The sequence below is a fragment of the Passer montanus genome, unplaced genomic scaffold (assembly GCF_014805655.1).
Source record: "Passer montanus isolate IOZ18808 unplaced genomic scaffold, ASM1480565v1 scaffold35, whole genome shotgun sequence".
Taxonomy (NCBI): Eukaryota; Metazoa; Chordata; class Aves; order Passeriformes; family Passeridae; genus Passer; species Passer montanus.
Genome location: NW_024368263.1, coordinates 3,404,362 through 3,431,658, shown reverse-complemented (window position 1 = coordinate 3,431,658; position 27,297 = coordinate 3,404,362). Strand labels below are relative to the sequence as shown.

Here is a 27,297-nt window from a genome sequence, read left to right as displayed (position 1 = left end):
TCAGCCTGAAACTGTGCTTGGGAACATGAGCTAAGCAAAATTCTAGGCATTTCCTTGAGAGGGAAAAGAAAATGTAAAAAATAATAGCAATCATTCTATCCAAACTTTAAAATTCTTTCCTAAATCATCAGCCTGAAACTGTGCTTGGGAACTTGAGCTAAGCAAAAGAGCTTTCTAGGCATTTTCTTGAGAGGGAAAAGAAAATTTAAAAAAAAACCTGCAACAATAAAACCTCTTTCCATCTGTATCCCACTTAACTGAGAACAGCCTAATGTGTCCTCCAGGGCTCTTGAGGGAAGCCTCCTACTTTACACTGGCCAGTGAGGGAAGCAGGCTCTTGGCATAAAACTAAGTTTGATGGCCAGGGGCTGGTGTGACATATCCTGTTGGTTACAAAACCAACAGGTGTGAAGCTCATGGGACCAAAAGATGTGACCAAAGGAAATGGCTGGGGAAATGCTTTTCTGAGAGGGGCTGAGGCAGCACCGTGGCAACATGGTTCCATGATTAAGCCTGCAACAACTATTAAACACCTTTTAGGCTATTAAAAAAAACCAACAAAACCAGAAAATATCACCAGCTTTGGGAACAAGCACCTAATCAGATAGCCTCTTAAACAGTCCTGAAGTCTGTCAAAGACAGAGAAGTGAAAGGGGACAGGGAGAGAGCAGGAGGAGGATTGACCAGGGAGCAAAAGTGCAAGGCCGTGGACAGGAAGGGCAATGGAGAAAGTTCAGTCAGAAGAGAGAGCATGCAAGAAGAAGAGAACCTCCAACCTGTGGCCTCTGGCTAACTTATTTCTGAATTATTCAACTACATTAAAATGAAAAGAGACAAATGTCATTTTGGAGACTTTTGGCAGAGTGGGGTCTTTCCTCATTTCACCTGTAGAGCCTCCTCTAGGCAGGGCTGCACATTTGCACATCTAGTTGGGAGCTGGGTTTAATTTGCACCAGCACTGTTTTTGTGTAGTTAGTTACTCTCCTTGTCTGGTTGATTTTTTTTCTTCTAATCTGTATTTCTCAAGCAAATGCATCAATATGTTTCTCTATGGAGTTTTAAAGCGTTACTAGAATGAGATGGCTCTATTATTTTATTACATTCTTGAATAGCAGTGGTGCTACTGTGCCAATAAATAAACCTGCTTGATAAATGGGACAGGTAACATCACTGTGGCATTACAAGATTGTAATAAACCAAATAGTGAATCCAGTTATCAGCAGCAGTGCTCATGACTGGGATTTATGATGCCATCCAGCACTACTGATCTTTGCAGTTGTCACTATTTGTGTAACACTGAGTTCTGCTATCCAAGAAGCTCCAGGCCTGATTATTATTGTTTTTTAATTTAAATAACCCCAAAGGAAAGGTCATTGCAAATCATGCAGCCATTAAAAAGGCTTCCTTGGCTCCTTGTTCAGCCTAAAATGACACTATTTCCTTCATGCAAATTTTATAGCTGGACATGCTTTTGGGAGAAGAATTATCACCAGACGTGAGGCAGGGAGGGGAGGGAGGAGGGGATTATGTGGAAGGTCAAGCAGGACTCAGAAAGATGTGGAAAGACTACCGACCAGCCATCTGTTTCTCCTTACTCCTTCTCTTTTTCTCCAGCCGGCGGAGCCTTTTTTCCTCGCGCCTCTTGGCTTCTTCCTCCTCCTGGTGCTGCCGACACTTGTGGAAATTCTCCACCACCACCCCCACAAACATGTTGAGGACGAAGAAGGCCACAATCAGCAAGAAGGAAATGAAGTAGAGGAGCATCCATGGATTGTAGTTCATGACTGGCTGCAATGTGGAGGAAGGCAAATTTCAACTGAATCTCAAAAAGAAGAATGGGAACAAATTGATACAGCTGTGCCATCCACAGAACTCACAGCCCTTTCAGGCAGGCTGCTCTGCTCTTCCTGAAAATTAGAGCTTGCTGAGACATTTTAAGTGAATGCTTCTAAAGTGTGTGTTGAGGACAGAAGCACCACCTCTCTTCTGCAAAAAGGACAGCAGCATCCTTTGCAAGCTACTGTAAGTCTCTCATTGCAAACCTCTACCTGCACAAAGCACGAATTTTCTCCTGAAATGACCAAACTGCTTAAAAAGTCAAACCATCCTTTGATAGGTGCACTTCTAACACGAGTTACATGAGTTACACGAGTTACAGTCATGATGCAAAATCTGTAGGGAAAGTGTTGAGTACCAATCTAGACTTTTTACTGAACTCATCACATCTCACCACTTGGATTGAATGCCACCCTGGATCCTAATCCCATAACTCTATTTGACTGTGGAAGCCCACAGCACTTTGCAAAACGAGCTAAAACATGTGACCTTTGACAAGTCATTTGTTGCAGCTGCAGCCTGTACCTGCTGGTCGACTCCCACAGCATCCAAGCCATCGTACATGATATCCACCCAGCCGTCCTTGGAGGCCAGGACAAAGAGAGACATCAGGGCCTGGAAATGCATGGAAAAACAGTCAGGCACAGTTGCTCTAAACCTCTTTTACTTGTAACATCTTACTCCTCCTTGCCCTTTCCTGCCTGATAATGGGACACTTTGATGACCAAGATTTCCCTTGGCAGCAAAACCTATCAATGCCAATGCCTGGTTCAGCAGTGAACAGTAATTCGGAAACCGCAGTGCTGAAGACAAAAGCGGCTTCATTTCCACCCTCCAGCTCTCTACTGCTCCCAACTAATTAGTTCTTACCACACTGCTAAAAAAAGGCTGAGTTGCAGAGATGGCTGAAAATGTCCAGCTCTATTAGACAAGCCCTTCTGCAAGATATATTTGGTTTGTTATGTAGCAGTGAAGCAATTAAGTGCTTCATGAAGCCACGTGTGCTTGTTCTGTTCCGAAAAGAAGTGTATGCCTGCTTGGAAACACTGCCTTTGGGATTTACAGAGACAGAATGCTGTGTATGTGAACTGAATATTTACTGTGGCTGGCAGTGCCCTGTAAGAAAATCCCATGGGATAATAAGCCACAGGTTTTAAGTCAAGGAGGTAAAGGAGCAAAGAAGCAGATTACCGTTCTATTAATACCTGGCCGAGATTATCAAAATTATACTTGTGCCGGACCCATTTGTAGCTTGCTTCTGTACAATCCGATTTATTTGTGATGTTTCTGGTGTCCTCACCCTGGCACACAAAAAACTTGCCTTTGAAAAGCTGCAAAACACGCAAAGAAGAGAGGAAGCGTCAGGGCTCAGTCCACAGGAATTCTGTGCAGGTGATGGGCATTTCTCCAGTGTTCTCCTCACAGCCCACGCCAGCCAGAGCTGTTGAGGGAACTGACCTCATTCATGCAGGTTATTAGGACTGAGCAGCCTGTATAATACACACCTAATGAGCAAATGCATGATTTCACATCGTTTAGGACACCCACCTCATGCATTAAGTTGTCAGGTTCAGTGATCTGAGAGTCACCTAAAGGCCTTTGCTCCTACACTTTTTAGCTCAAGTGTAGCCCCAGCCAATAGCCCAGACCAGCTAATGGCTTCTTTTCATATGTGGAACAACTCTGGTGACTCTCAGCCCAGTTAATAACAAATGAAGTCTAACAGGGGCCCTCTGTCAGCAGGGAAAAGGTGGCAGCAAATAGGCCCAGTGATGGACTAATCTCTGCTCACAGAGGTCACAAGGGGACACTTCTGAGGGGAGACGAGCCCCTGGGGGTGACGTTCGTGTTGAATCAAGACTGCTGCCAGTCCTGCTCTGCTCTCTGATTCTGGGTGCTGTGCCCCAGCTTTCATAAAGCTCTGCAGTCTGCAGGGTCACTGAAATTATTCCCTGTGCACAGTTTAATGAGCCAAACCCAGCCGGTGCTGGGTACCTGATCCTGAGCTTATTTTATTTGGTTTATGCCTAGGGGGACGCAATTCCTGGAGAGTCAGCTACTGATTTATACCTGCATGAGGAACAGGAGCCTCCACCTGCTTAATTCTAGACCTGGTGCTTCCCACACACGGAACAGAAAGTGGCAGGGGTTGATTACTGCTTCAGACAGGGTGATTGATGCTAGCAGGATGGATGGTATCAAATCTCAGGAGACAGCCAACAAATCTACTTTTATTTGCTGACAGAAGTTATTGACATTACTCTTGGGAAGGGCGGGGGAAAATGGCAATCTGCTCTCCAGGCTCCTTAAAACACCACCTGGCTGTACCGAGAAGAGACACTGATGGGGTTTGATCCGTTGTTCTAGACAAATAACAATAAAATAATAGTGAACAAGATAAAGCCACACACTGCTCCATGAGTTTCCTCCAGAAATCAACAGCAGGAAGATGGTCTCTAGGCATGCAAAATTAATCATTGCTCAACGCAATCATAGAATTTCTAGATGTAAGGAGTACTCCCTGATCTTTCCATGGAGAAATGCTATCAGTGGTAAGGCAGACTGGGGAGATATAGTCCTCACAGAGAAAAATTTTAATTAAGCAGGAAGGTAAATAACGGGTTTTAGTATATTGTCTGTAAATATAACTTCTCCAGGAGCTGGACTGTAATGCCACTCAGGTGGGAGCAGTAACAGTGCTCCTGACAGGGTTTGGAAATACAAAGCCCAATTTGTAAAAACACTGATCCCTGTCAGTACTTTACAGTTTGGCACTTCTGAAAGGAAAAGACCCAGTGTTTCTTACTGGACTTGCTTTATCCACTTATTTCTTCGTCTTATTAATGACTATTCACACATGGGCAGCTCTACAACCAAAACAGTTTTGCTAAGAGGACACACTGTTAGAAACTTTGATGTCTGGATCTTAATAGATTAAAAACCTCTAGTTTGATCCCCAGCTTATATCTAAATGGAAAAACTAACTGTAAGTTTGAGAGATCATCTTTTTATAGAAAATAGCTCTGGCCTCATCTTACACCTAATTATTAACTGAGAATTTTGCATCCTGAATACAGGATCAGTCTATCTTGTATCTACCACTGAATCACATCAATAGTCATGACAATTTAACATAAAGCTGCAAGTCACCAGGGAAAGCATCAAAATTAGCAGGGATGAAATTCAAAGAGCATACTGCAAGTTTTGTTTTCTGGCATAAATTTTCTCATGAGTGTTAGATTGTTTTATGGGATATGCTTAGTTTTCTGAATCTGTTTAATATAATGGATGGATGCTGTTATGCTATAATGCTAAACCAATCTAGCTGCTGAGGTGGTTATGGATGGCATGATTTTCTTCCCTGTTTATTTTCAGTGCTGTATTTATTATTTAAGCAGTATGTTAGTGTAAAATGTTACATGAGATACCTCTCCAAAACAAAGCCAAATAGAGTTGCTTTCCAAAAGACGGCTGTGATAGATCAGATAAACTTCAGAAAGAAGTAAGTGTTATGTCAGAATATTTATATGAAGCAATCTCTTCTTCCCAGGTAATGAGAAACCAATTGCATTGGAAACTGCCACTTTCCCCCTGGGTTCCTGCACCTTTGGGACTGAGAATACTGCCAGCAGAGCCGGCAGGAAACAGACCCAGAAATCTTTGTTTCTGCAAGCTTTCAGTTACACAAACTGTCAGAATCTGAATGAATCTCCAGTTCAAGGTCTCTCTGGAATTTACAAGCCAATGATTTCAGCTTCGAGTTTCTATTTTGCTATCAGTTTGTAACTAGAAAAAAAGGTGGAGGAGAGACCATAGAATCACGGAATGGGCTGGACTGGAAGGGACCTTTATAGGTCACCTAGTCCAACTCCCTGCAGTGAGCATGGACACCCCATCCATCCTGACATCAGTTCAAGTTCAGAAAGCCTTACACTGTGCCACATGTGCAGATACCCTGACTTGAGGCAATTTGGGGCTTGTTGCACTTTCAGGTCAAGTGCTGAGGCTTACAGAAGACTCACCTGAACTCCCAAGATCCCGAAGATTATGAAAAAGGCACAGCAGATGACCACAATGTTCCCAATGGGTTTCAAGGATGACATGAGAGTCTCCACCACCAGCTTCAGTCCTTGGGCTCGACTAATGACTCTGTAGGGGCAAGTAATTACAAAAGCTGTTAGTCCCATTCCTGCCCAGTTTTGCCTTCTATCAAGACAGAAGATATGAAGAACATAGCATTAGAAAATTTTTTAGAATGACAAGTTACTCAAAAATCATGATGGAAAAAGCATTTCTGGAAGACTGACCTGTAAAGTGACAGAGGTCTTGGAGGGAAGGGTCAGCTTTGCGTAAATAAAGAGGAGAAGGAGAAAACATACAAGGAGCCAGGCCAGAAAATTCAGCTGTTTTGCTTGGGCCATACACAGACACAGACTTTCATGCCTGTAGCGTGTCTAGGACTACAAAGAGAGGACCTTCTACTTCCTTTCCTATACAGATTTAGGCAAGAACATGATTTCCCTGTCTCAGTCCATGACATGGAGCTGCCACTCTTATCCATCTGCCTGCACATCTGTAGCAATTTCAGAACCACAGAATAGTTTGGGTTGGAAGGGACCTTTAAAGGCCATCTAATCCAACCCCCTGCAAGGAGCAGGGACACCTTGCACCACTAGATCAGGTTGCTCAGAGCTCCTGATATTTCCAGGGATGGAGCATCTATCACCTCTCTGGGCAATCTGTGCCAGTGTTTTCAGCACTCTCATCCTAAAAAAGAATTTGTTGTGTCCTTATAGTGCTGCTGTGTACAGAGACCTGAGCTACCCCTCAGACCATCACAATTTCTGCTTTATACCCACTGTAGAGCTCTAAAACAAGGCTGTCCTCCAGGTGAAACTTCATTGGCAGGACTGGAAGCATCTGACCTAAATTCTGTCACTCCTCTCTGTCTGGTATCACACAGAATTTCATAACAGAAGGTTAGATCATATCAGAAAGCTGAAGAAGCATAATGTGGACTTCATGACTGAAGAAAAAAAAATTTAAAAAAGTAGAAACTGTATTATGCTCTCAAGGTTAATGTTGCAAAGAAATGACAAGTCTTGTGTGATTTAGAGAAGCCATCTCAGCTGCTGGGAAAGATGAACAAGATATGCAATAATCTTGTTCATTGACTTGAAGGTGGGGACCAAGAAAGGCATTTGAAGGGGTTACATGCCTCCCTCCTCTTGATGCCAACTGGAATTAAGCATTTCACTAGCTCTGTAAATCAGTTTGTACCGATGCCATAGAAACTGACTCAGAAGCAGTTAAATGCTATGAAAGTCAGAGGAGGGATGTGCCTGTGTGTTTCTGGGTGCTGCTGGTGACTCCTTTGAAAAGTTGGCTCTCAAATGTGTCCCAAACTTCCTCACATTCCAGTTTCTGCCTGGATCTCTCTTTTGCCATGGGAGTCCTCTCACCACCTCTCCCATTTCTCCCCAAATCTGTCTCCACCACCTGAAACACTGTTTTGCTGTTTCTGTATAAGCTTTGCTGCCTGGACAGAGTCCAAGGTGTCCCCCACTCCCTCTCCCAGGCACGGTGCTCACAGCAGAGATCCCCATGGACACATTCACACTGATCATGTGTGGCCTCATCTGGGACCACAGCCAAACTGCACCATCCCTCTCCTGCCCTAGGGCCTGCAAGTTGAATGACCTGCAGTGCTCAAAGCACAGCCACCAGCTCTTACCAAAACTGTTGGGCTTAAACCGTATCCTGAAAAGCTAAAGCTTGTTTCCTTTTTTCTCTGGTTAAATATTTACTCAAAATGTCAAGGGTAACTCATCAGTTATCACTTTCAAAAAGAAGCAGATGGTGGTATTTTTATCTGTTCTCTTACCAGTGAAACACAAAGAGCAGATGCTGCTACTCCTCACACTGAGCATCTCTGCCAGGTGCGTGCTGTGGCTCCCTGTTTCAGATGCCTCAGCTTTCCTGACACTCAGATCTGGGTATTTTAGGGAAGGAGCTGGAGGGTGAGATGGCTGAAGGAGCAGGAGGCTGCACACCCCATGAGCACTGGGGGGACTGGTCACAGGGGTTAGGACAGCCTGGAGACCTTGCTGCTGCTGCTGCCACGGGGCTGAGAGCTGAGCCCAGCTCAGCAAACGAGGCTGAAGATCAGCTCAGTGTGCCCAACTCAATGAGCCAGGGGCTGCAGCCTAACAGGGCATGTCTGAGTGCACAAATCAAGCCTTGGGCTGGACAGGCTGAGGCTGAACATCTCCTCCAGCTTCTCAGATGGACTAAAGACCTTCACACCCCTCACATTCCTCACACAGTTCTGGGTGAAATACAACGCCTGCCAAACTACAGGTGGGAAACTGAGGCACAGGAGGAGGGAAGCCACATTCTCAGAGGTACGAAGACAACTCAATTCCAATTATTTCAGTATAAATTAGGTCCTTTAGTGCCTTTAGGGATCCTGGCTTTAGGGATCATGGACTTCTGTCCACTGTCATGCAGGATGGAACCAAAGCCAAGTCTTCTAAAATGAAGACCTATGGTCTGAACTACTGGAGCATCCTTAAATTTTGGGGAACAAGGAAGGAATTTAGTCTTCAGAGTTTAAAAATCCTTTTCTCCAACAGTTATTAAAAAATGCTGTTCTAGAAATAATAAAGTGATTTCCCCTGTGAGGTACTATTTTGTATCCAGCTGAGAGGGAAAATAGGAGGTTACTTGTCTGAATTTGCAAAGTCATGTGCATGTTGAGGAAAAAAGGGCTGAAAACCAGCAGCATTTGGCTGCTTTAAGCATTTTGATCAACCAGGGAATTCCTCAAATTAGAATGCATTAGGGTAAAAGCTGCCACCAGTTTAGCTCCATGCCAGTGCTGTTTTCAGCACTACAGGGAGAAAAGACTTTGAAAAGATTTTGAAAAATAATAGTTCTTGATAATAGAAACTTTCAGACCTTGGAGCAGCCTCAGACTAAGGGCCTGATCCTACACAGAGGCAAGTCTGTGAGAAGATTCCTGATATTCTCCTAAGAGTCTGACAATTCTCTAAGGGGTGTCAATGAAATTCTCAGCTTTTCCAGATTATTAGTACCACCTCCAATATGTCAACATACAGCATCCCCACACCTCACCAGTATTGCCAAGGTCCTGCTGCTATCAGGCTTGTAAAATCTTATTATCTGACCCACACTCCTGCCATTTATGGATGAAGGATGCAGCTGATTTGGAGCCCTGAAGTTGTGCAAGAAAAGGAGACCTCACAAGGTTCCATTCAGCACAATTCCACTCTGCATTAGGCATATGACGAACAGGGAAATTGAAATGAGGCATTCTTTCTTCTTTATTTTGGTGCCAAGAAATGTTAATCCCTCTAATTCCCCCTGGTTCTTCTGGTCTGAGAATTCCCAACGCTGTTGAACCCCTGGCGTGAGATGCTCCAAACCCACTGCCAGCCTCATTCCAGTTGGATCCTTACCAACATTAAACCTTCCTGATGAGAACTCCCAGAAGCAGCACCACTTACATGAGGCAACAGATCAACATTAATGAAGACCTTCCTCCACAGATTAAAAGAAAATTAGCAAAGGTGATAATACGGTAGATAGAAGAGAGTTATGAAATTATTATTAGACCATGATAGTATAAAAGTGAATAATTTATCTGTATGCTTTAGAAGTCAAAACCTGGGCTCTGTAGAGAGTAAAACAGCCCTGAAGTCCACCCACATTAAATCTGAATGCATTTTCAATTTTGATTTCTCTCGTATCTTAAGCTATAACACTTGATCCCAACAATAGCAGATTGAACTCATTAGGAAGGAATGTTATTGTATAAGCAATCCCTTTACTGGCTGAAACATCAGAGGGTCATGGAAACATCTTTAAATGTCATTCCTCTGTGAATTTATTTTTGTAATTCTGGTCATAAAGCTGGGCTTGAATCTTCATGGATTCAATTTGGAGGCTGATAATCAATCATGCAATCAAAACCCCATGATTGACACATGGGTTTTTTAATGTCTGGGCAGAGGGCAGAAGCGTGTGGGGTTTTGTGTGCTGCATAAATCAATGGGGTGCTTTCCACAGAAGAAAATAAGAGACAGAGTGAGAGGGATCTTTTGCAAGAATCCCCCTTCCAGGCCATCCAGTGGGAAAGCCAGCACAGAGCAGTAGGGCTGTCTCTGCCCTTGAGCTGAGTGTGACACAGACAGCTGTGGCTTGGCTGAGGATGTCCTCCTGCAGTCCTGTCCTGGAGTGTCCCCAGAAAGGGAGCACAGAAGGAGCCAGGTTTGCTCCTCTGTGGTGTGAGCAGAACAGTTGCTTTGGTCTCTGCCTTGTGCCTTCCAGAAGAAAACCTGGCTCAGCCTCCACGAGACGCTTCACCCAGACATGGTAAGTGACGCCACAGCGTGCAAAGACCTCAGGTCCCCTGTCCCAGCTGTCACTCCCTGTTGATGCAGCTACACATCCCAGGCTGTGCAGCGAGGATGTGATCCCTGGCCACATGCTCAGCCTGCAGCAGAGGCAGTGTGGGCAGCTGTGGGCAGCTGTGGGCAGAGGCTGCTCAGGGCAGCCCAGATGTGCGGCACAGAGGCAGATGGGCTCCCACGGGCAGAGATTTATGACTTACTGAAAAGCCTCCAGTTTGATGGCTGCTTTTTCTCTTCCTACAAATCTAATAATGGGAGAACAGAACTGATCCTGAACATATTTAGGGAATGGGCTTGTTGCTGTCTTTTTTTTATGTTTCTTTTGTAGTAAAGAGCAGCATGGCTGAAAACATGCACTTGCTCTCTTGAGAAAACAAATCAAATAGCAATAGGAATGCAATAGCAATGGAAGAGCCTAATCCCACCCATGCTTCAGATGTCAGGTCTTCCTTCAGCCTGCAATTACTGAGTGGATTATTCCCCGTAATTGCAGATTATTCATGCACATAGGTGACTGCAGAGGAAGGCTCCAGTTAAAAAAGACCCAAGTCCTGGCCAGACAGTCCTACAGATGTATAAAGCAGAATACAGGGCTTTGACCAGGTCAGACAGGTGACTCTAGCAGAGATCAGCACAACACGAGTGTCTCTCTTTAAATCTGATTTAACTATGAAACATCAGAAAAGAAACTTGCATTCTACACTTCAGAGAAGTTAAATCAATCCTTCCTTTACCCTGAGCCATCTAGATTATTTTATAGGTTTTCTTAACATGGGTCAAAAATCATCAGAAACAAAGGAGCAGTGCAAATCAACCCAACCAGCAACTGGGCAGAAACTGCCCCAGAAACTGCAGCTGACATGAGATACCAGGGGACACACAGAGAGAAGAGCCTAAATTGAAGTCACATAGCAATACAGTTCACTTACATAGTGAGGGAGCTGAACTACCCCAGTGGTGCCAGCTGTCCAGATAAAAATGATTAAAAGCAGCTCACATCCTAAAACTCACCAGGTACAACACACATATACAGACCAATTGAACAGAATGTCCTTTATAGCTGTTGAGAATGTTTGAAAGATATGTATAGGCATGGCCATTGTTATTTAGACTTATTATTCACACAGGGGTAGTAAAACAACATCTTCTATCAGAAGCAGGGTCCTATTTTTTTGTTCTGAAAGAGAAAAATCCTGATTCAAAGCAAACCTTTTTATGGAGGAAGCAGCAGTAAGATATGACAGGCACACAAAGATGCTTTGAGCAGGAAGGTTTATTAGCTGCTGCATAACGGGAGCAGCAACAATGGTATTAAAGAGGAACTGCATTTAGCATGAAGAGAAACCTTCATGCCTTGGGGTACAGGTCACAAACAGATGCCTGTGTATAAGAGGTTGGTCCTTGGGCAGGTTCTTGTCGGAGTGCAGCCTGTCCCTGGAGCATGAGATACTTCCTGATGGCAGAGTTGGGGGGCCAAGTTAGTAGAACAAATGTTTTCATCTTGTCTGGGTCATTTTCAAAGTAAATGTCTCTCTAAAATTAACGGGGAGCTGGGGAAAAAAAGCTTTTTGCATTCTAGGTTAAGCAACAGTTGAGTCTCTGCTTCCTTAAAAATGATCTACCACCTGCTACTAATTTCCTTCTTTGTTATGAAAGCCATTGACTGCCTGAAGGAAAGGGGGAGAAGAAGCTGTTAAGCTGCACTTTGCACAGAGCAAACGAGAACATAAATAGCAGGGGATGTGTGTTTTAATGAGCAAAAGAGGCATTGATCAGTTTCCTGTTGCATTTGGGGCTGGTCCCAAAACACAGCAAGGGCCCAGAGCTCTTGCAGTTCAGCAGGACCTGCCCGACTGCCATTGTGTGCAGAGCTGCAGGAGGCTGGGATGACACCGCTTACAGACTGTGCACTTGTCTCATCTTCCCTTGCACGAATGCTCAGCCCTCCCTTTGGCACACACGCCCTTAGATCTTCCCCTGCCTCCACTCACCTCAAGGGCCGCAGTGTCCTCAGCAGCCTCAGAACCCGCAGCATGCCCAGGATTTTCGTGCCGCTGTCCGACACCATGGAGACCAGGATGTCGATGACGGAGATGAGCACCAGCACCCCGTCCAGCACATTCCAGCTGCTCTTCAAGTAGGCTTTCTCCCCAAAACACAAGCCTAGTGCCACCACCTGCCCAGAAACCAAGTTGCAACAAATTATGACCGTCGTGTCCAACGTGTTTGTTGCAGTTAGCAACCTGCTGGGAACGCGTTATTTACAGACACCAGTCTGTGAGTCTATTTGCTTCCCAGTACAGAAGCCTAATTAGACAAACCAGCCAAGTGTTCTATTGAAAGAACTATGAAAATACTGCTGCAGAAACATCCCAGGTTGTCCCTTACAGCTGATGTACTTTTAATGCAAATAAACCTACCTGCACAAAACTGTTCCTAACATTTTTAGCTCTCGCATAAAAAAATTCTATCATATTTTATTCCTGTAGACTGCAGGAGAGAAGGTGCAGAGTGGCTGACCCAAGCAATCATGTACAAGCTTTGCAAATAAAGAAACTAGAAAAACTTTCCAAAGAAAGAGCAATTTTTCAGTTAGATGATTATGAATTACTCAAGAGAGATTTACAGCCATGGGTTTCCGAGCCTTCTGCCTCAAATCCAGCAAAGTGTTTCAAAGTGCTTAAGTCTCTCCGTCCTCAGGAAAGCACACAGCAGCTTAGGTTGTTGAGGACAACTGGTTGTTGAAGACAATGGGACTTACATGCATGGCTGAAGTTAAGCATGTGCTCAAGAGCTTTGCTGAATAGGACAGGATTGCTGAATTCAAGGATCCCATTGCTCCTATAATGGTGTAAATCAAGAGCAACTTCAGTGAAATTGTTCTGATGTAAAACGTGCTTGGAATAAGGCATATGGTGGGCATTCTGAGTATGATTCAGAAGAGGAAAATATACACCACACTTGCAGCTGGTGGACCTAAGGGTTTTGTGAGTCCACCATAATTAAAAACAACTAATACAATACAGGCACACTTATCCTTCACCTGCATTTACCTTAACTGTCATCTCAGTCAGGAAGATGACTGTAAAGATGTAGTTGGAGAGTGTTAGGAAAATCCGTTCCTATGAAAAAGAAAATGAGAGACAATGTTTTATAGCCTGCTCTCTGCAGCTGTGCATCCCCCCTCCCCCGTGCATATTTGGGTGGTTGAAAACTGTTCTTCCGATTCTGTGCTGAAACAAGCCTTGGACTGTTTGCTTGCAAAGAGGACAAAATCCAAATATTTAGGCAATAACGCTGCATGGTTCAGCCCTGCCAATACCCGGCTCTGCGTCAGCACCATGGACAGGGACAAAGGCCAGCACCTCCCCCCCAAACCTTCCCATTTGTCTCCTAATCCTCCCTAATTTCCCCCAAATCATCCTCGCCCTCATAGCGGAAACAGGGAGATGTTCCCTCCTTGAAACGTGCTTGACAAATCTCTACCTGCCTCTCACCTGCAGAAATCACTGCATTGTGTAAATATCACTGAGCTCCCAATTCTCCTAGAAATTAAGTCAATATTAGAGTGACAGAGCTGTGAGGCAGCAGGACTCGTGGGATGCTGAAGCGCAGTTGGCATGAGTTATCATGGCTCCTGCAAAGCCAGCAAAGCTCCAGGGCTTTATGCCAGCTGAGACGTGCCCCCAGAAGGTTAATTCTGTTGCCCAAAGCCACGGTCTAGACCTGGCGTGAAGCCCAACAGCCTCATTTCTCAGTCCCCTGCACTACCCACTAGACCGTGCCCTCCTCAGTGCTACCAATCAGCAAGAGCAGCTAGAGATTACAGATGAGCCCATGGACTGGTTCCCTATCCATAGTTAGCAGAAACCTTTCTTTTTAATGGTGATTATTAAATAAATTACACTTTACCCTAACCCCTAGACAGCTTCTGATTCCCTGCACTGAGAAATGGACAGCAGAAGGCAGATGCTGGAGGAATGATGATGTGTGTACACATATATATGAGCACATACAATTGGCCCCAGTCCTGCTTTTAACAGTTTTGGATTTATTTCTGCCTCTCCCTACAGAGCAGTCCCATAAGAGATGCAGATCTCTCACTCAAAATGAGATGCAATTTAAACAAGACAAAACACCTTGGCAACTCTCTCGCTTGCCAGATCATGATTTACTGGAAGTGACTCAGGAACCACAGAGTAGCTTGTTTCCATATATGGTCCATAATTAATTAGGTCCTAGACCTGTACTGTGATTGCATGAGCTGTGATAGGAAACATCTCTGTTGTTAGCTGACTGCCACACAAAAGGCTGCAGTAAGGGGCAGGCACTGGGCAGGAGGGAGAGGACAGGGACCTGCTTGTGCAGCTGGAGATAAAACAGCAATAGAATGGAGGTGAGACTGAGGATATTGCATTCCTCTCTGGCACGCACGTGGCTGTTTTGAAGGATAATCTCCCTGGTCCATGTCGTTCACTCTGCAGTGGGGACCACATGCTGGCTTGCAACAGCAGCCCCTGCTCTGATAAGCCAGCTGAAACTGGGACAGGGACAGAGAACTCACTTGAAGCAGTTAGAAAATCCACAGCTCAGGGAAGCAAAGAACAATTATTTTAAACAATTCAAATTAAACTAACTCCCTCAGTTTCCAGATGAGAGCTCCATCTGCACAGGCAGGGCCCGTGCACTCCTCCTGGATCCCCTGCCCCACTGCTCAGCATTCCCCTTCTCCTCTGCAGCTGCCAGGCCATGGTCCAGCTCCCTTGTAAAACCTAATGGTGATGAAGCTCACACCAGGCCCTGTCTCCTTTCCTCTTAGCACTCTCCCAGTGCCAGGGGGCATCACAGTTCCTCCTCTCCTTTATGAAATATTGGGTTTGTGTGCTACAGCTCTTTGCTGTGGACTCCTCCAACTCACACATGTCACCCCATTTCCCTTCTCTGTGTACCTGCAGCTCCTTTCAGAGCCACTCTTGGGGAGTGGTAACTCTCAGAAGAAATAGCAAGGGGCTCAAAGGAAGCATTTAGGATTTTAAAGGAGGTTCTCAGGGGAGATCACCCTGAGATTTGGGGATAAGCAGGGTGATCTCCTCCTGCTGCATCAGCTGGCAGGGAGCCCTGCTCTCTTCTCGCAGCTGCGAGTTGGTGCACGACTGCAAGGGAACTGAAAAAAAAAAGGATTTTGGGAAAGGACTGCTGGGCAAACTGTTACAGTAAGAAGGACTACTAGGGAATGCTTAAAATAGGCAGAGAGCAGCCTAGACTCCAGTTTTAAGATCTTACATTGAAAATCCACAAAAATGAACAGCCTGACACGCCTACATAAACAAAACAGGATTCTATACAATTGTGATATGAGCAGTCTTGGGTGATAAATCAGCAAAAGCCCAGCACATCTCAGCCCCAATCCATGGTAAAATAAAAGAGCAATAGGAAGATTCTGCCCCCCTGAATGCTGGGTGCTGGTGCTGTGAGGGTCTAGTTTGAGGAATCCTTATATAGCATATTAGAACAAAGAGGTTCCAAGAACTGGCATTGCAGTGCCTGCATCAGTTCAGCTTTTCTGGTGTCACAACAAAGCTGATACACAAAGGGGAGAGAAGAGTATGAAATGAACAGTTTCCCCCATTCCATTTGCACCACACATACGTGCCTCTGGGGAACAGATGGAAGAAGTGAACGTTGTGTTGAGAGAGGAAAAGTGTTTGAAGGTTTCTCAGGGAAGGAAACCAAGACAGATGTCATGCTATGTCATGTGTTAAAACCTTGATCGTGCTTCCAGAAATGAGGTATTGAATATATTGCAGGCCACGATCTGTGCACTTGTGCCTTAAAAGGAGACTGGATAGGGGCCAGGAGAGTTGCTGCACCTAATTCAAAGGATACTCAGGGGGTGTTGGCACCTTCCCATTTTAAAAAGAGAAAGAAACAAAGACCGAGTGCACAGCAGTGGGGTCCAAGCCACATGTGTTTGCCCCACGAGGAGCACAGGGAAACCTCAGAAACTCACAGCGCTGTGAGGCTCAATTTTGGGTCGTTCCATGGCAATGGTAATGCAGTTCAGGAAAATGATCACCAAGACGACGTGATCGAACATCTTGTGAGTGATGATTTTATTGCACATCAGACGGAATCTGTTGAGACAGGAAAAAAAAAAAAGAGTAGACACAGACTAGCTATTAATGCTCAACTGGCTGAGGAGACACGCAGCAGCTCAATGCATAGCAGGGGAATTGAGCACTCTGCTTGCAAAGCAGATGAGCTCCAATCTCCCAATCCCCTCCCTGGCAGAGCTGCACACCGAGGGCAGATTGGGTTATGAACAGAAAGGGATCTGGTCTACGGAACTGAGCCACAAATTTCAAGCTCTGGGAATGTTCACAGAGGGATTTGGTTACTCGGAATGGGGCGGCTGCTTCCATGACTCAGACACACAGCCAGGTTTGGATCTGCCCCTCTACCTGCTTCCTGGTGCTCAGGTTTAGCTTAAATAAAGGAAGAAATACTCCCACTGAGCCCATAAGGGTTGAGCACACACGAAAGCAAGGGGCAGAAGCTATTTATTGTGACAGATGGCTGTACACTGACCCAGGATTTATAATACCGTATTACATTTCCCAAAGTCTGTTTCTGAAAATCTCTCTAATCTTTGTATGAATGAACCTGAACGCTGTCCAGGGCCCTCAGCTCCAGCACAGGAAACCCTAGGGTGCATGGGTGCATGTCTGGGGGAATGCATTGAACAGCATGGAGCTCGCTGGCTCCCCATGGCTAGGCTTTGGGAAGGACAGAGCTGGGGCCTTCAAGCAAGGAGAGGGTGTTCTCTGAGAGAAAGGGAAGCAGGAGGACAGAGAAGTTGAGGGGGCAGGCTGAGAAAATCAGGGAGTCTTTTGCTGTGGTGGGGCAAATTCAGATTTTTTTCCTTAATGCTGCACCTCTCCCCCTTGCTCCAAGCTCATCACACTCCACCAAGTGAAAAACTTGCAGAGCACTGGCATCACTACCAAAGGAAATGAGGAACCTGATAAAGCTGCAGCCATGCCCTGGGCTATGGGTCTTGACTGGACACTCCTGTGCCCTCTGCAGCCAGCAGCTGTTTGTTATTCAACCCTGATGTCATGCTGGGGCAAAGGAAGGGCTGGGAGTTTTGTGGACTGACAAACAGAGACCCATCTGGGACAAACAGGCAGATATAATGAGGGCATGCATTGTTACCACCCATCCTACCACACCAGCTCTGCCCGAGTGCCCTGCCTTACCTGGAGTGAGGGGCGAAGATGTAGATGGACCAGGAGTCCCTCTCCTTGCAGCAGGCGGGGAGCCGTGCCCGCACCCAGGCCTTCACACGGTCCCTTTTGCTCTGAGGGAAACGTACAGAGTGGGAGGAAAATACACAACTGTTAAAACAACAACCCCCCAAAACTTCCATGTGAAGGACTCGGGGCAGCTTTTCACTAAAAACTTATCTTCAAGTGCTCAGTAAAGCTGAAATAAAATGATTTTTTATTTTTTTCCCCTGGGCAGGGGAAAGAGCTCTGGCAGCCAGATGAGGGCTGTGCCAGCCCTGTGAGCTCACAGCGCTCGGTGTTGATTCTTTCTCTGCACGGTAACTGCATCTGACACACGGTTATCCAAGAGGACAAACGTGATAAATAAAACCCTAGCCCACTCAGTGCCTCCAAATACTCATCAGGTCTATTGCCTGAACCTTCTACTGTATTTTGGGGAATTTTTGTGGGATATTTTTGTTTGTTTTTTTAAAAAATAATATAGAATGCTTATGTCAGAGGTTATAAAGAGAGCAGAGGGAGGGATTCCTGCTGCTTGCTGGGCCAAGCCCTGTGTCCACGCACCACTGTAAAGCTGAAGAAATCATTTGAGGCCCAAGCTTTGGTCCAGGAACACAACGGTGATCATCTGCCTCTCATTCAGCATGAAGAGATTAGATGGGAGATTAAAAAGCCAGAAGGGAACACCGTGGTCAGCCTGACCTGCATGAACATGGACCATCCAATTCATGCAAATTAATTCCTACTTGAAAACACAGCACATCCTCAGCCATGCATGCTTATGTTATAGGCTGTCTGCAAGGTCATTGCAGGTCAGGAGGGTAGACTGCAAAAGCCTGAGCCAACAAGACAACCAAAGACATCAAAAATTGGATGTCACGGGGAAGCCTCACCCTGGCTGCTACAACTGATATAAGTTTATCACCTTCTCATCCATAGACCTCCAAAGGAAAATCAAGATCTTTAATCCTACTGGCAAAGCAGTGTTAGCACCCTGTGCATGGACAACCATTAAAAGCCAGTCCAACACCTTGCTCACCACACCAGGTCTGCCCCAGCCCTTCCACATCAATGCACCAGAAGGTAAATGCACAAACCAGTGTGTGCACTGTCACTTTCCAGATTAATAAAAAACAATTCTTGCTCTTTAATAAGCCTTATTTCTCTGCTACCACCTGGGCTTGATGGGCAGACCTGGAAATATGACTGCATGAGCTCTTTGAAGTTTCTTCTGGAGATTTCAGGGCTGTGAGGCCACAGAGGGGTGTGAAGGACAGCACAGGAATCACCCTCACCCCAGGAGCACCTGCACTCCAGGACTAAGGCATTTTTATTTATTTCATCTAGGAAATAGGGAGGGAGGATTCATTTTGAGGCAAACTGCTGGCACTTGAAGTACTCCAGACTGTAAAAATGGGATTTGTTAGAGTAATTGAGTGGAGTAGAAGAAGTGCTTTCTCTTCCTACAGACACTCAGACTAGGGTCTCATTAGTGATGGAGAATAATTGGTGTAGTGCCTGTTTAAATGAAAGCCCTTGGTAACAAACTGAACCCTTCAGAAAATGAAAATCACCTTGGCAAATAAGAAGAAAAGTTTGAATAACAAAAAGAAAAGTTAGAGCTTTCTACCCTGCTCCTTCAGTGATCCATTCTTCCCTCAACTTCTACACACACACCACACACCAGTGGGGTTCTGATTGTCTTGGATGTTCTCACATCTCTTCCAGCTTCAGGCAAAGAGCCAGAACTTCTCCCTTCTCTCTAAACTGTATTTAACAGGGCATGCATCCTTGGGGTTGTGTTATCCCTTCAAGCAGCCTGGTTAGTCCAATTATCCATAGATTTAACAAAGGTAAATAAATGGATAAAAATCAGGTGTCTGCTCAAAGCTGTGGTGAGAGCAGCAATTGCTACCCTAGCCTCTGGACATGGAGTAATAGCTACGACTCAGTCCAGTTCATTTTGTGAGCTGGAAGGTTTCCAGAAGTATCTATTATTCAAAGCAGTTCTGGTATTTATCAAGGGGATTTGTAGTGAATGGTAATGTGTCAGCAGCAGAGAATGATTCTTTATGTTCCTTTTGTCCAATTTTAATGCCAAAGATATTTTGGGGTTTGGCTAATTGCTGCAGCTTGCAGTTAATGGGCTAAATCAGATAACAAAGGCAAAAAGTGATCTCCCATCGTGGCTCTCTGTTCAGAGGGTTACAGTAAGGGTGAGCACCAGGACTCAGCTGGGGCTGCAGCCCAGCTGCTCTGAGCAGGGCAAAGCACATCCCCAGAAACCTAAACTCACAGGAATTACTCCGTATTTCCACCATGGAGTGGAAACAGCACAGTTCAGTTAACTTGAGCCAAAAGTAAGGTATTTGTGAAATAAACCCAGAGTGTTTCCAGCCTCAGCCCTGGCCAAGGCTTTCCCAGCGAGGTCCAGGCAGGCTCCAAGTGCTGACAATGGGGCTGATTGCTGCTCAAGCCTGCATTATGTTCAAATATATCAATTATATGGCTTAAATCACACCTATTTGTTCATAAACCACACCTGGACAGGATGAACAAAGATGTGGGGGAGAAGAAAACTAATCTTTAATTCAGTTGCCAGTGACTTGGACAAAATCTCCCTGGGTAAGCCCACCCAAATCCCTCACCAGAGGCAGCAGGAGCCAGGATGTGGGAAGATGCTGGGTGCTAACAGGCAGCAGTGGGAATGAAGCCCCTCAATCCCACGGCAATGAGAGCTGCTGATAAATAGCTGCTTTTAAAAGTATTATTATTATTTTTAGGAATTTCAGATATTAATGCACTTCTGAGGGTAGGATGAAGGCAATTGGCAATAAAAGATGACTGATGCACTCCTCAGAGTAAGGAAGAGGCTTAGATTTATAAAAGATTTATTATAAGGATGGAGGAGCTGCTGAAAAATGCTCTGTGAGCAGCAGAGGACCTCCAGGCAAGCTGGAAGCGGCACAGAGACGCTTGAGACCTGATCATTTAATTTTAATATGCAACAGGGACAGGCTGAGAGGGTTTGGGAATGGCTGGACCATACCCCACCGAGAAAAAGTGGAATAGGCAAAGAAAAGGAGCTGAAATAGCAAAATGCAGTGACATTTTGGAGAGGAGGGGACACATTGGTTGCATATTCAATATTTTCCTTACTTTATGCAGTGAGCACTGAGCAATTTGGGTAGAAAGCACCCAAAAGCATCTAAAATCCAGCAGCTGGAAACAACAAAGACCTGGCAGCAGATCCCTGATCCTGGTCACAGCCATGGGAACCCAAGAAATCTGTGGATCAGTGTCTCTGTGAGAGTCTTCTTGTCTGCAGTGATGCAATAAAGAACAGATTTCAGCCCCCTGGTTTCCTAGTCCTGGGGAGAGAAGCTGTCAGGGGCCTGATTCTGGCCCCTCAGAGAGATGGAAATTCAGAATAAAGAAAATAATTGAAGAAATAAAGAAATTCATCGAAGGCAGCAGAGCTGCACTAATGTAGGAGTAGCCTGGGAAATCCAGATGAAGCCTTTGCTCTTCCTTTAATTTCTGCACAGAGACAATCAAATCCAGGCAGCAAGGAGGGATGCAAAGCTTTGATGTAGAAGGGCATATTTAGGATTACTTTGATCTGAGTAATAGTCAAGTTCTTCTCTTCTTTTGTTCACGGGTAGTTTTGTAGTTCATTTTTTAAATTTAAAATGTGATTCTCCCCCTCCCCCTGCCCAACTTTAGCAAGGCTAATTTAGGAGCAGAGTTTCTCCCCAAATGTCAGGAGGGAAGAGGGAAGCCCTGCAACCTGGGGGCTCATTTTTTAAATCTAAGCAATATCTTGTTATCCATCTGGTTTACTGATTTGCAGAGAAGACATATTTCAGAGCATGGGAAAGGCACAGCTAGCTGCAGGTATCCCAGTTGTGGCTATCCCATGGGCTAGGACACAATTTATTTCCCCTATTCTGTCAGTTCCTCCCCTTGGCATTTGTTTCTGACTATTAATGGGAGGGTATTAAGGTGATTACACCCTCCACAGCCAGAGCTCAATGCACAGAGGGTGATGTTTGGTTTATGCTAAAAGCAGATTATAAAAATTAAAAATCTTATTCAACAGTTCATTGTCAGCACTGGCTGGGAGAAGAGGGACACATCTCATCACACCATGCCTAGCACAAGGGGGACTGCTGGCTTTTGATCCTGAGGGGAAAAAGGAAGGGACTGGTAGGATGATTGGAAAAGTAGCAGACATTGAGCATGAGGGAAAAAAACCCTAGTCAGCAACAAAGAGCATGGTCTCTTCAACACTTCTAATAGTGGGAATTTTTTCCAAAATAATTACTGCTCCTTTTCTTAAAAATTCAATTTATTTTATGAAAGTTAAAAAGCAGGTTAAGACAATGAGTAAAAATCCCAGGCTGAGGATCCACGTTGGAGATGAAATGGGATAATGGCTTTTTGCAAAGGCGGTTCACGGCTGAGTGACTCCATTCTGCCAGCACTAACTCTCCTCCTCCTCCTGTAAGGAACAGGGGACTCTGGAGTCAATGCCACCTTTCACTCCCCTTCACATGATCCCAGCTCCATTTTCATTCAGTGAAGTCAGTGAAAAAGAGTAAAATCATGTCCTCAATCTGCAGCTTTTCTGTTCTCAGAGCAGCCCCTGCTACCATCACATCTCTACCAAACCCCATCTATTTCCCCAAAAGAAACAGTCGCCCCTGGGAGTGACACATCAGGCCATCACACTTTTAAATCTGGGAACAAGGTATAATCAAACAAAGAGATAACCTGGGACAAGCAGGAAACAGTCCAAAACTGGCCCCAATGCACACATGATAGCCAGAACTGCGACACCCTTGTGCCCAACTCAAGCCCAACTATGCCAGTCATGCAAATGACTTTGGAAAAGCAGTCAGATTCACCTTTTTTCCATTTAAGATACAAACATCCATCTGAACAAAGGACTAGGAACCCTGATCCCTTCCCTGCACTTGCAGTCTTTTCAGCTTATATTTCCTAAATGACAATTTTCAGGCCTGTGAAAGAGACACTCATCAGTGAAATGCCTCTTCAGATGGAAATTAATGCAGAGCCTCTGAAATTCCCACCATCTCCACGGCACTAATGCCACCATGGGGATGGGAGTCCAAGCCATGCTCTTTCTTTGCCTACAGAAGTTTTCTGATGCTGATGTGGAGGCACAAAACTGAATAATAACTGGAAAGCAGGGAGATTTACCTGTTTTGCTTTAAAAAAATAAACAACAAACAAACAAAAACAAAAAAGAAAACCAAAAATGAACCCCTAAAAGCATGTACTTCCAATAGCCTTCAGTCTGCATGGTTTAGTGGAATCTGGACAGTTTTACCCTGATGTCTCTACCATGAGCCATCTGATACTGCATGTAATACTTACTTGGATACCAATCCCATTTCTGAGAGCATCCACTACCTAGAGACCTTCTTGGGTGACTCTTGTCTAGTCTGGTGGTGATGGTGAGACCCAATCCCTTTTGCACCCACTTGTGCATCCCAAGAAAGTGACAAGCTTTGTTTTGACAAGTCATAAAACCTAAAATGAGAACGTGGCACTTCCTTACCATGCTACCTTCATCATCGCCGTCATCACCATGCTGGTGGGGCTCATCCAGGTGGAGCTGGTGCAGCAGCAGACCTGGAGAGGTCCTCCCATTGCAGTCCTGGTGCTCGGAGACAGACGTTCTGGTGCTGTGCATGCTGCTGGTCCGATACAGGGAAGGCACCTGCAGAGTATCCTGGAGGTCAAAGGACCCTTTTGTTTCCAGCGACTCCATGCGGTGAGGCAGAGAGCCATTGAAGCTGCCGGCCCGGCTGGAGTGCTCCTCATCCGAGCTGTCCCCTTCCTCCGAGCTCTCCTTCCCCTCCCCGGACAGGAGGGACCGGCGCTCGCCGCTCTGCCCCCGGCGCTTGAGGCTGGGCGCCCGGCCGATGCTGTTCCAGCTGGAGCGGCGGCTGTTCCACGAGCTGCTGGCACGCCAGGGACTGTGCGGGGAGCTGCGGGCGCTGGGCTGCGGGAAGGACAGCGACAGGGAGCGCGTCAGATCCGTGCCAGCCGCCCCAGGCCAGCGGGGACGGCTGGATGGATGGATGGATGGATGGATGATGGATGGATGATGGATGGATGGATGGATGGATGGATGGATGGATGATGGATGGATGGATGGATGGATGGATGGATGGATAGCCCCACGGACGCGCTGAGCGTCCGCAGGGGGAGGTGATGCCAGTACCGGGGACTTGAGCTCATGGACAGCCACGGGGTCCACGGAGACGCCGCTGGCCCGGCGGGACTCGTAACCCTGCGCCGCGTCCCCGAACACCGCGCTCTTGGGCATGGGCATGGGCGTGGCGGCCGTGTGGATGATGAGCGGTGGGGTCAGGCTCTTCTTCAGCTCCGGGTGGTCGCTCAGGGCCGTCACTGGAAGACACCAGGAGGGTTTCTAGGTGTCACACCTCAAGGGGGAACACCTGCAGCCCGCCCGTGGGCAGGTGAAGTTGCTGCACAGGGAAGGCTCTGCTCTGAGCACCTGGGGGATGTGGGCCAGAAAGACCTTCTGGAGAATTGGGTCGTTCAGCCCAGCAAGGGGATGTCAAACAGGAATGGGATCCGCTGTCAATGGGATCAGGTATCAATGGTAGAGGACAGCACACCCAAAATGTCACTTGCTGCCCCCTCAACCTCCAATCAACACCCACCAGCTGCAGCCCTGGGAAATTCCTGCCCACTCCCTCCATCCTCTTTCTCCAAACTCCTCCAGCAGAGACACCAAACAAGCCCAGACCTGGGGCTTGATGGGGAAATTAACTATTCAAATGCAATCGTGTCTCTCCCTGCCTGCCTCCCACAATCCCACCCCAAGCCTGCTGCAAAGTCAAGCATGACACAACTGGGACTACAGCATTTCCTCTAGGAGGGGGTTTTCCTTTTGGACACACTGTTTTCACAGCAAAGCAAGATTTCTGTGGAAGGGCCTGTCCTCCCAGGGTTATTACTCACAGGCTGGATTTGACAAGTTTTTCTTAAGTTCTCCCTCCTCTTCCAGGCTGTGGGGGAAGAGATCCCCCTCGGAATCAGACTTGGAAGCATCACCCTGGAGCAAAACAGAAAGCTTCAGCAAGGAGTCTGAGGGGCCACAGTGCACGGACAGCCCTCTGCAAATATGGATTCCTGTGTCCAACACCACACCTTACAGATCCACTGAACTTGGTACCACGATGCAACATCACCTTCCACAAAATGATGCATGCACAGGTTTATACCACAGACTAATTAACCTCCTATCAGGAAGACGGATTGCCTCTGGCTCTGAACATGGTCCCAGAAAGGGATCAGGAGAAAAACCAAACTATTGCTTAATTTTTGCTGCTGGAATTGCATATGTGGCAGATGTTAGAGAAGGACCAATATTGACGAACAATTTGAGGACAAAAGATGATCCTACTAATCTCACTGAATTTATACACCTAAAACTCTCTGGGTGTGGCTCTTTCTAGTGATGCTTTGGTGGAGCAATCCAGGGTTCAGAAAGGGCACAACAGACCCTGAACTTCCAACATGAAAAATGTGACATGTCCATGGACGCCCCATCAGCACAGAGAGGATCCTGGTGGCAGAACCCAACATCAGCTGCCATGAGGGACCCTCCCAGCTGCCACACACAAGAGAAGAAGGAGTTTTGGGGATTTACACTGGATCATTTGGGAGGTTTAAATTCTGCTGTATCATTTTGAACGTTGGTTGTTGAGCGAGGCCTGCCTCCTCTGGCAGGTATCCATCCTCCGGTAGAGGAAGATGATGCTGAGCATTGTTCTCTGCATGGTGCCTGGGTTCTTGCTCCGTCTTGTGGCACAGACCCTGATTCTGTCCATTGGCACTGCAGAAAGGCACTTAGGGTGTGGTATAGTTAGGATACACCTAAGAGGGGCAGAGGTGCTCGCCAGAATGACTGATACCCATCCAAAACGAGGAGGATTCATGGCTGAAACCACTGCTCTGGCAAAGGGCACCAAGCCCTGACACAATGGAGAAGAGGTGGGAAGGTGGGGGAAGATGCTGGGATGGGAGAAGCCAAGCAGATCCTCACTTCAGCAGTGAGAGCCCAGGAGCCCCAGAAAACCCCACCAAGGCTAAGCTGCGTCCACAGGAGCCCTGGCCAGCACTGCTGAGGTTTGGTGCTAGGGTACCCATTGATTCTAAAATCTCAGAAGGACTCCAGCCTGGGACAGAAGGAAGAGATGAATCCAACACAGGATCATGAGGTCAGCGCCCCATACCTCATTATTAATCAAAACCCCAGAGGGATGAGTCCCAATACTCTCCCCTGTTTAGTGTGGGGTCACTAAATTATTAAGGATATTTTTTCCAGGCAGGCTGGACACACAGAGTTATTTTTAAGGCAAAAGAGAGTGTGATGTGAAGTGTTGGCTCAAAAATCCCCTGAGGATTCAGGATTTCTGTGCTTTTCAGGGAAGCTCCTCTTGCAGGATGCAGTCTGACAAGGTCAGGAATGCACCTTGCAAGGGGGAGCAGTAAAGTCAGGCTGGCCTGAGCTTTGCTGGAGTCAGATCCAGTTTCTGTGTGAGCAGGGGCTCCAGCTGGCTCCAGGTATGCTCCCCACAGAGGCTCCCAGCTCAGCCTGTCAGCAGGCCTGCCAGGAATTACTCATTTTCCCTAATGGGTTATTAAAAAGAAATAAATACTGGGAAGAATTTATCATGATTTATATTCCTGGAGTGCTCTTCAACAGCCCTAAGGAAAGTTTTAAGGGGGCACAATGAGATGTGTGCCGAGAGAGAAAAGCAGAACTACGTGGGGATTTCCCACCCCCTTCCCCAGCACCAAACCCCATGTCTGAAGGGCAGTGAGCATCCCCTCCCAAACACCACGTGCCAGACTCGGGACGGTGCAGGCAAACATCTCACAGCTGGTGCTGCTGCCCGTTACCTGTTCTTGCACTCCCAGTTTGCCTTTCTGGATAGAAAAGGGGTTATGAGAGAACAGGGAGTTAAAATCCTTTTGGGAAATGAGAGTATGTCAAGCTGGACCAGGCAGTACAACAACTAAACCAGCCTGTACCAAAAGGAACTGACACACTGGGATACAAGGGGAAAGGGCTTTTGGGCTGAGGAAAAAGCCAGGCTTCTTGGAAAAGACAGAAAGGGAAGTGAGTGGTAAAAAGAGACATGAGTTTGGCAGAAGGGTGAGCTTTGTGGTGTGCTGTGCTTCAGAGATCCACAGCTTCCTCGGACCTGAAGGGGACCATTGCACATCCTGTAATGTGACATTGCACTGGCCATCTCAGCATTCCCACAGTGCAACTGCTGCTGTCTTACCCTGTCCTGCAGAGCACAGGACTCCCACACACACATCAACACACACACACACACAGCCCTATCAAAACAGGTTTGATTCCAGGTCCCTTCACTGCTGGGCATCCTCCCCCACCTGCATGAGGGAGCCTTGGCACGCGTGCCCTGCAATCAGCACCACCATCCATGTCCCCAGAGAGGTCCCTGGGGTGTGACTGTGCCGTGGAGAGGCTGTGACAGCCTCCTGGGGAGCCTTCCCCAGGGCAGGCACCCAGAAAGTGGTGTTGGCTGGAGCCACATCAGCCACTTTGAAGCACCCACCTTAATTTACCCGGGTCCCTCAGAGAAGGAAGGGACTTAAAATCAGGGCTGACTCAACAATGAGGACGACAAGAACGGAAA

The 27,297-nt window shown here is 46.4% G+C and overlaps 1 protein-coding gene across 22 annotated transcripts in view; it reads right to left on the bottom strand.

Moving 5' to 3' along the window:
* The window catches only part of CACNA1G (calcium voltage-gated channel subunit alpha1 G), a 146,463-nt gene that overhangs the window by 33,344 nt on the left and 85,822 nt on the right, over positions 1-27,297 (bottom strand). For 12 of the 22 annotated variants that reach the window (XR_005628241.1, XR_005628240.1, XR_005628242.1 and 9 more), the window contains 12 exons: positions 26,531-26,557; positions 24,584-24,677; positions 23,817-24,004; positions 23,148-23,594; positions 17,531-17,631; positions 16,282-16,405; positions 13,325-13,393; positions 12,263-12,447; positions 5,859-5,985; positions 3,042-3,167; positions 2,362-2,451; positions 1,575-1,788 (listed from right to left, as the gene is read on the bottom strand). Coding sequence is in view for 19 of the 22 variants with exons in the window: in XM_039716014.1 (XP_039571948.1) it covers positions 1,575-1,788; positions 2,362-2,451; positions 3,042-3,167; positions 5,859-5,985; positions 12,263-12,447; positions 13,325-13,393; positions 16,282-16,405; positions 17,531-17,631; positions 23,148-23,594; positions 23,817-24,004; positions 24,584-24,677; positions 26,531-26,557 (1,792 nt within the window). In the remaining 3 variants the exon portion in view is untranslated. The remainder of the gene's footprint in view (positions 1-1,574; positions 1,789-2,361; positions 2,452-3,041; positions 3,168-5,858; positions 5,986-12,262; positions 12,448-13,324; positions 13,394-16,281; positions 16,406-17,530; positions 17,632-23,147; positions 23,595-23,816; positions 24,005-24,583; positions 24,678-26,530; positions 26,558-27,297) is intronic. The other 10 variants (XM_039716016.1, XM_039716023.1, XM_039716024.1 and 7 more) reach the window with 3 other exon arrangements.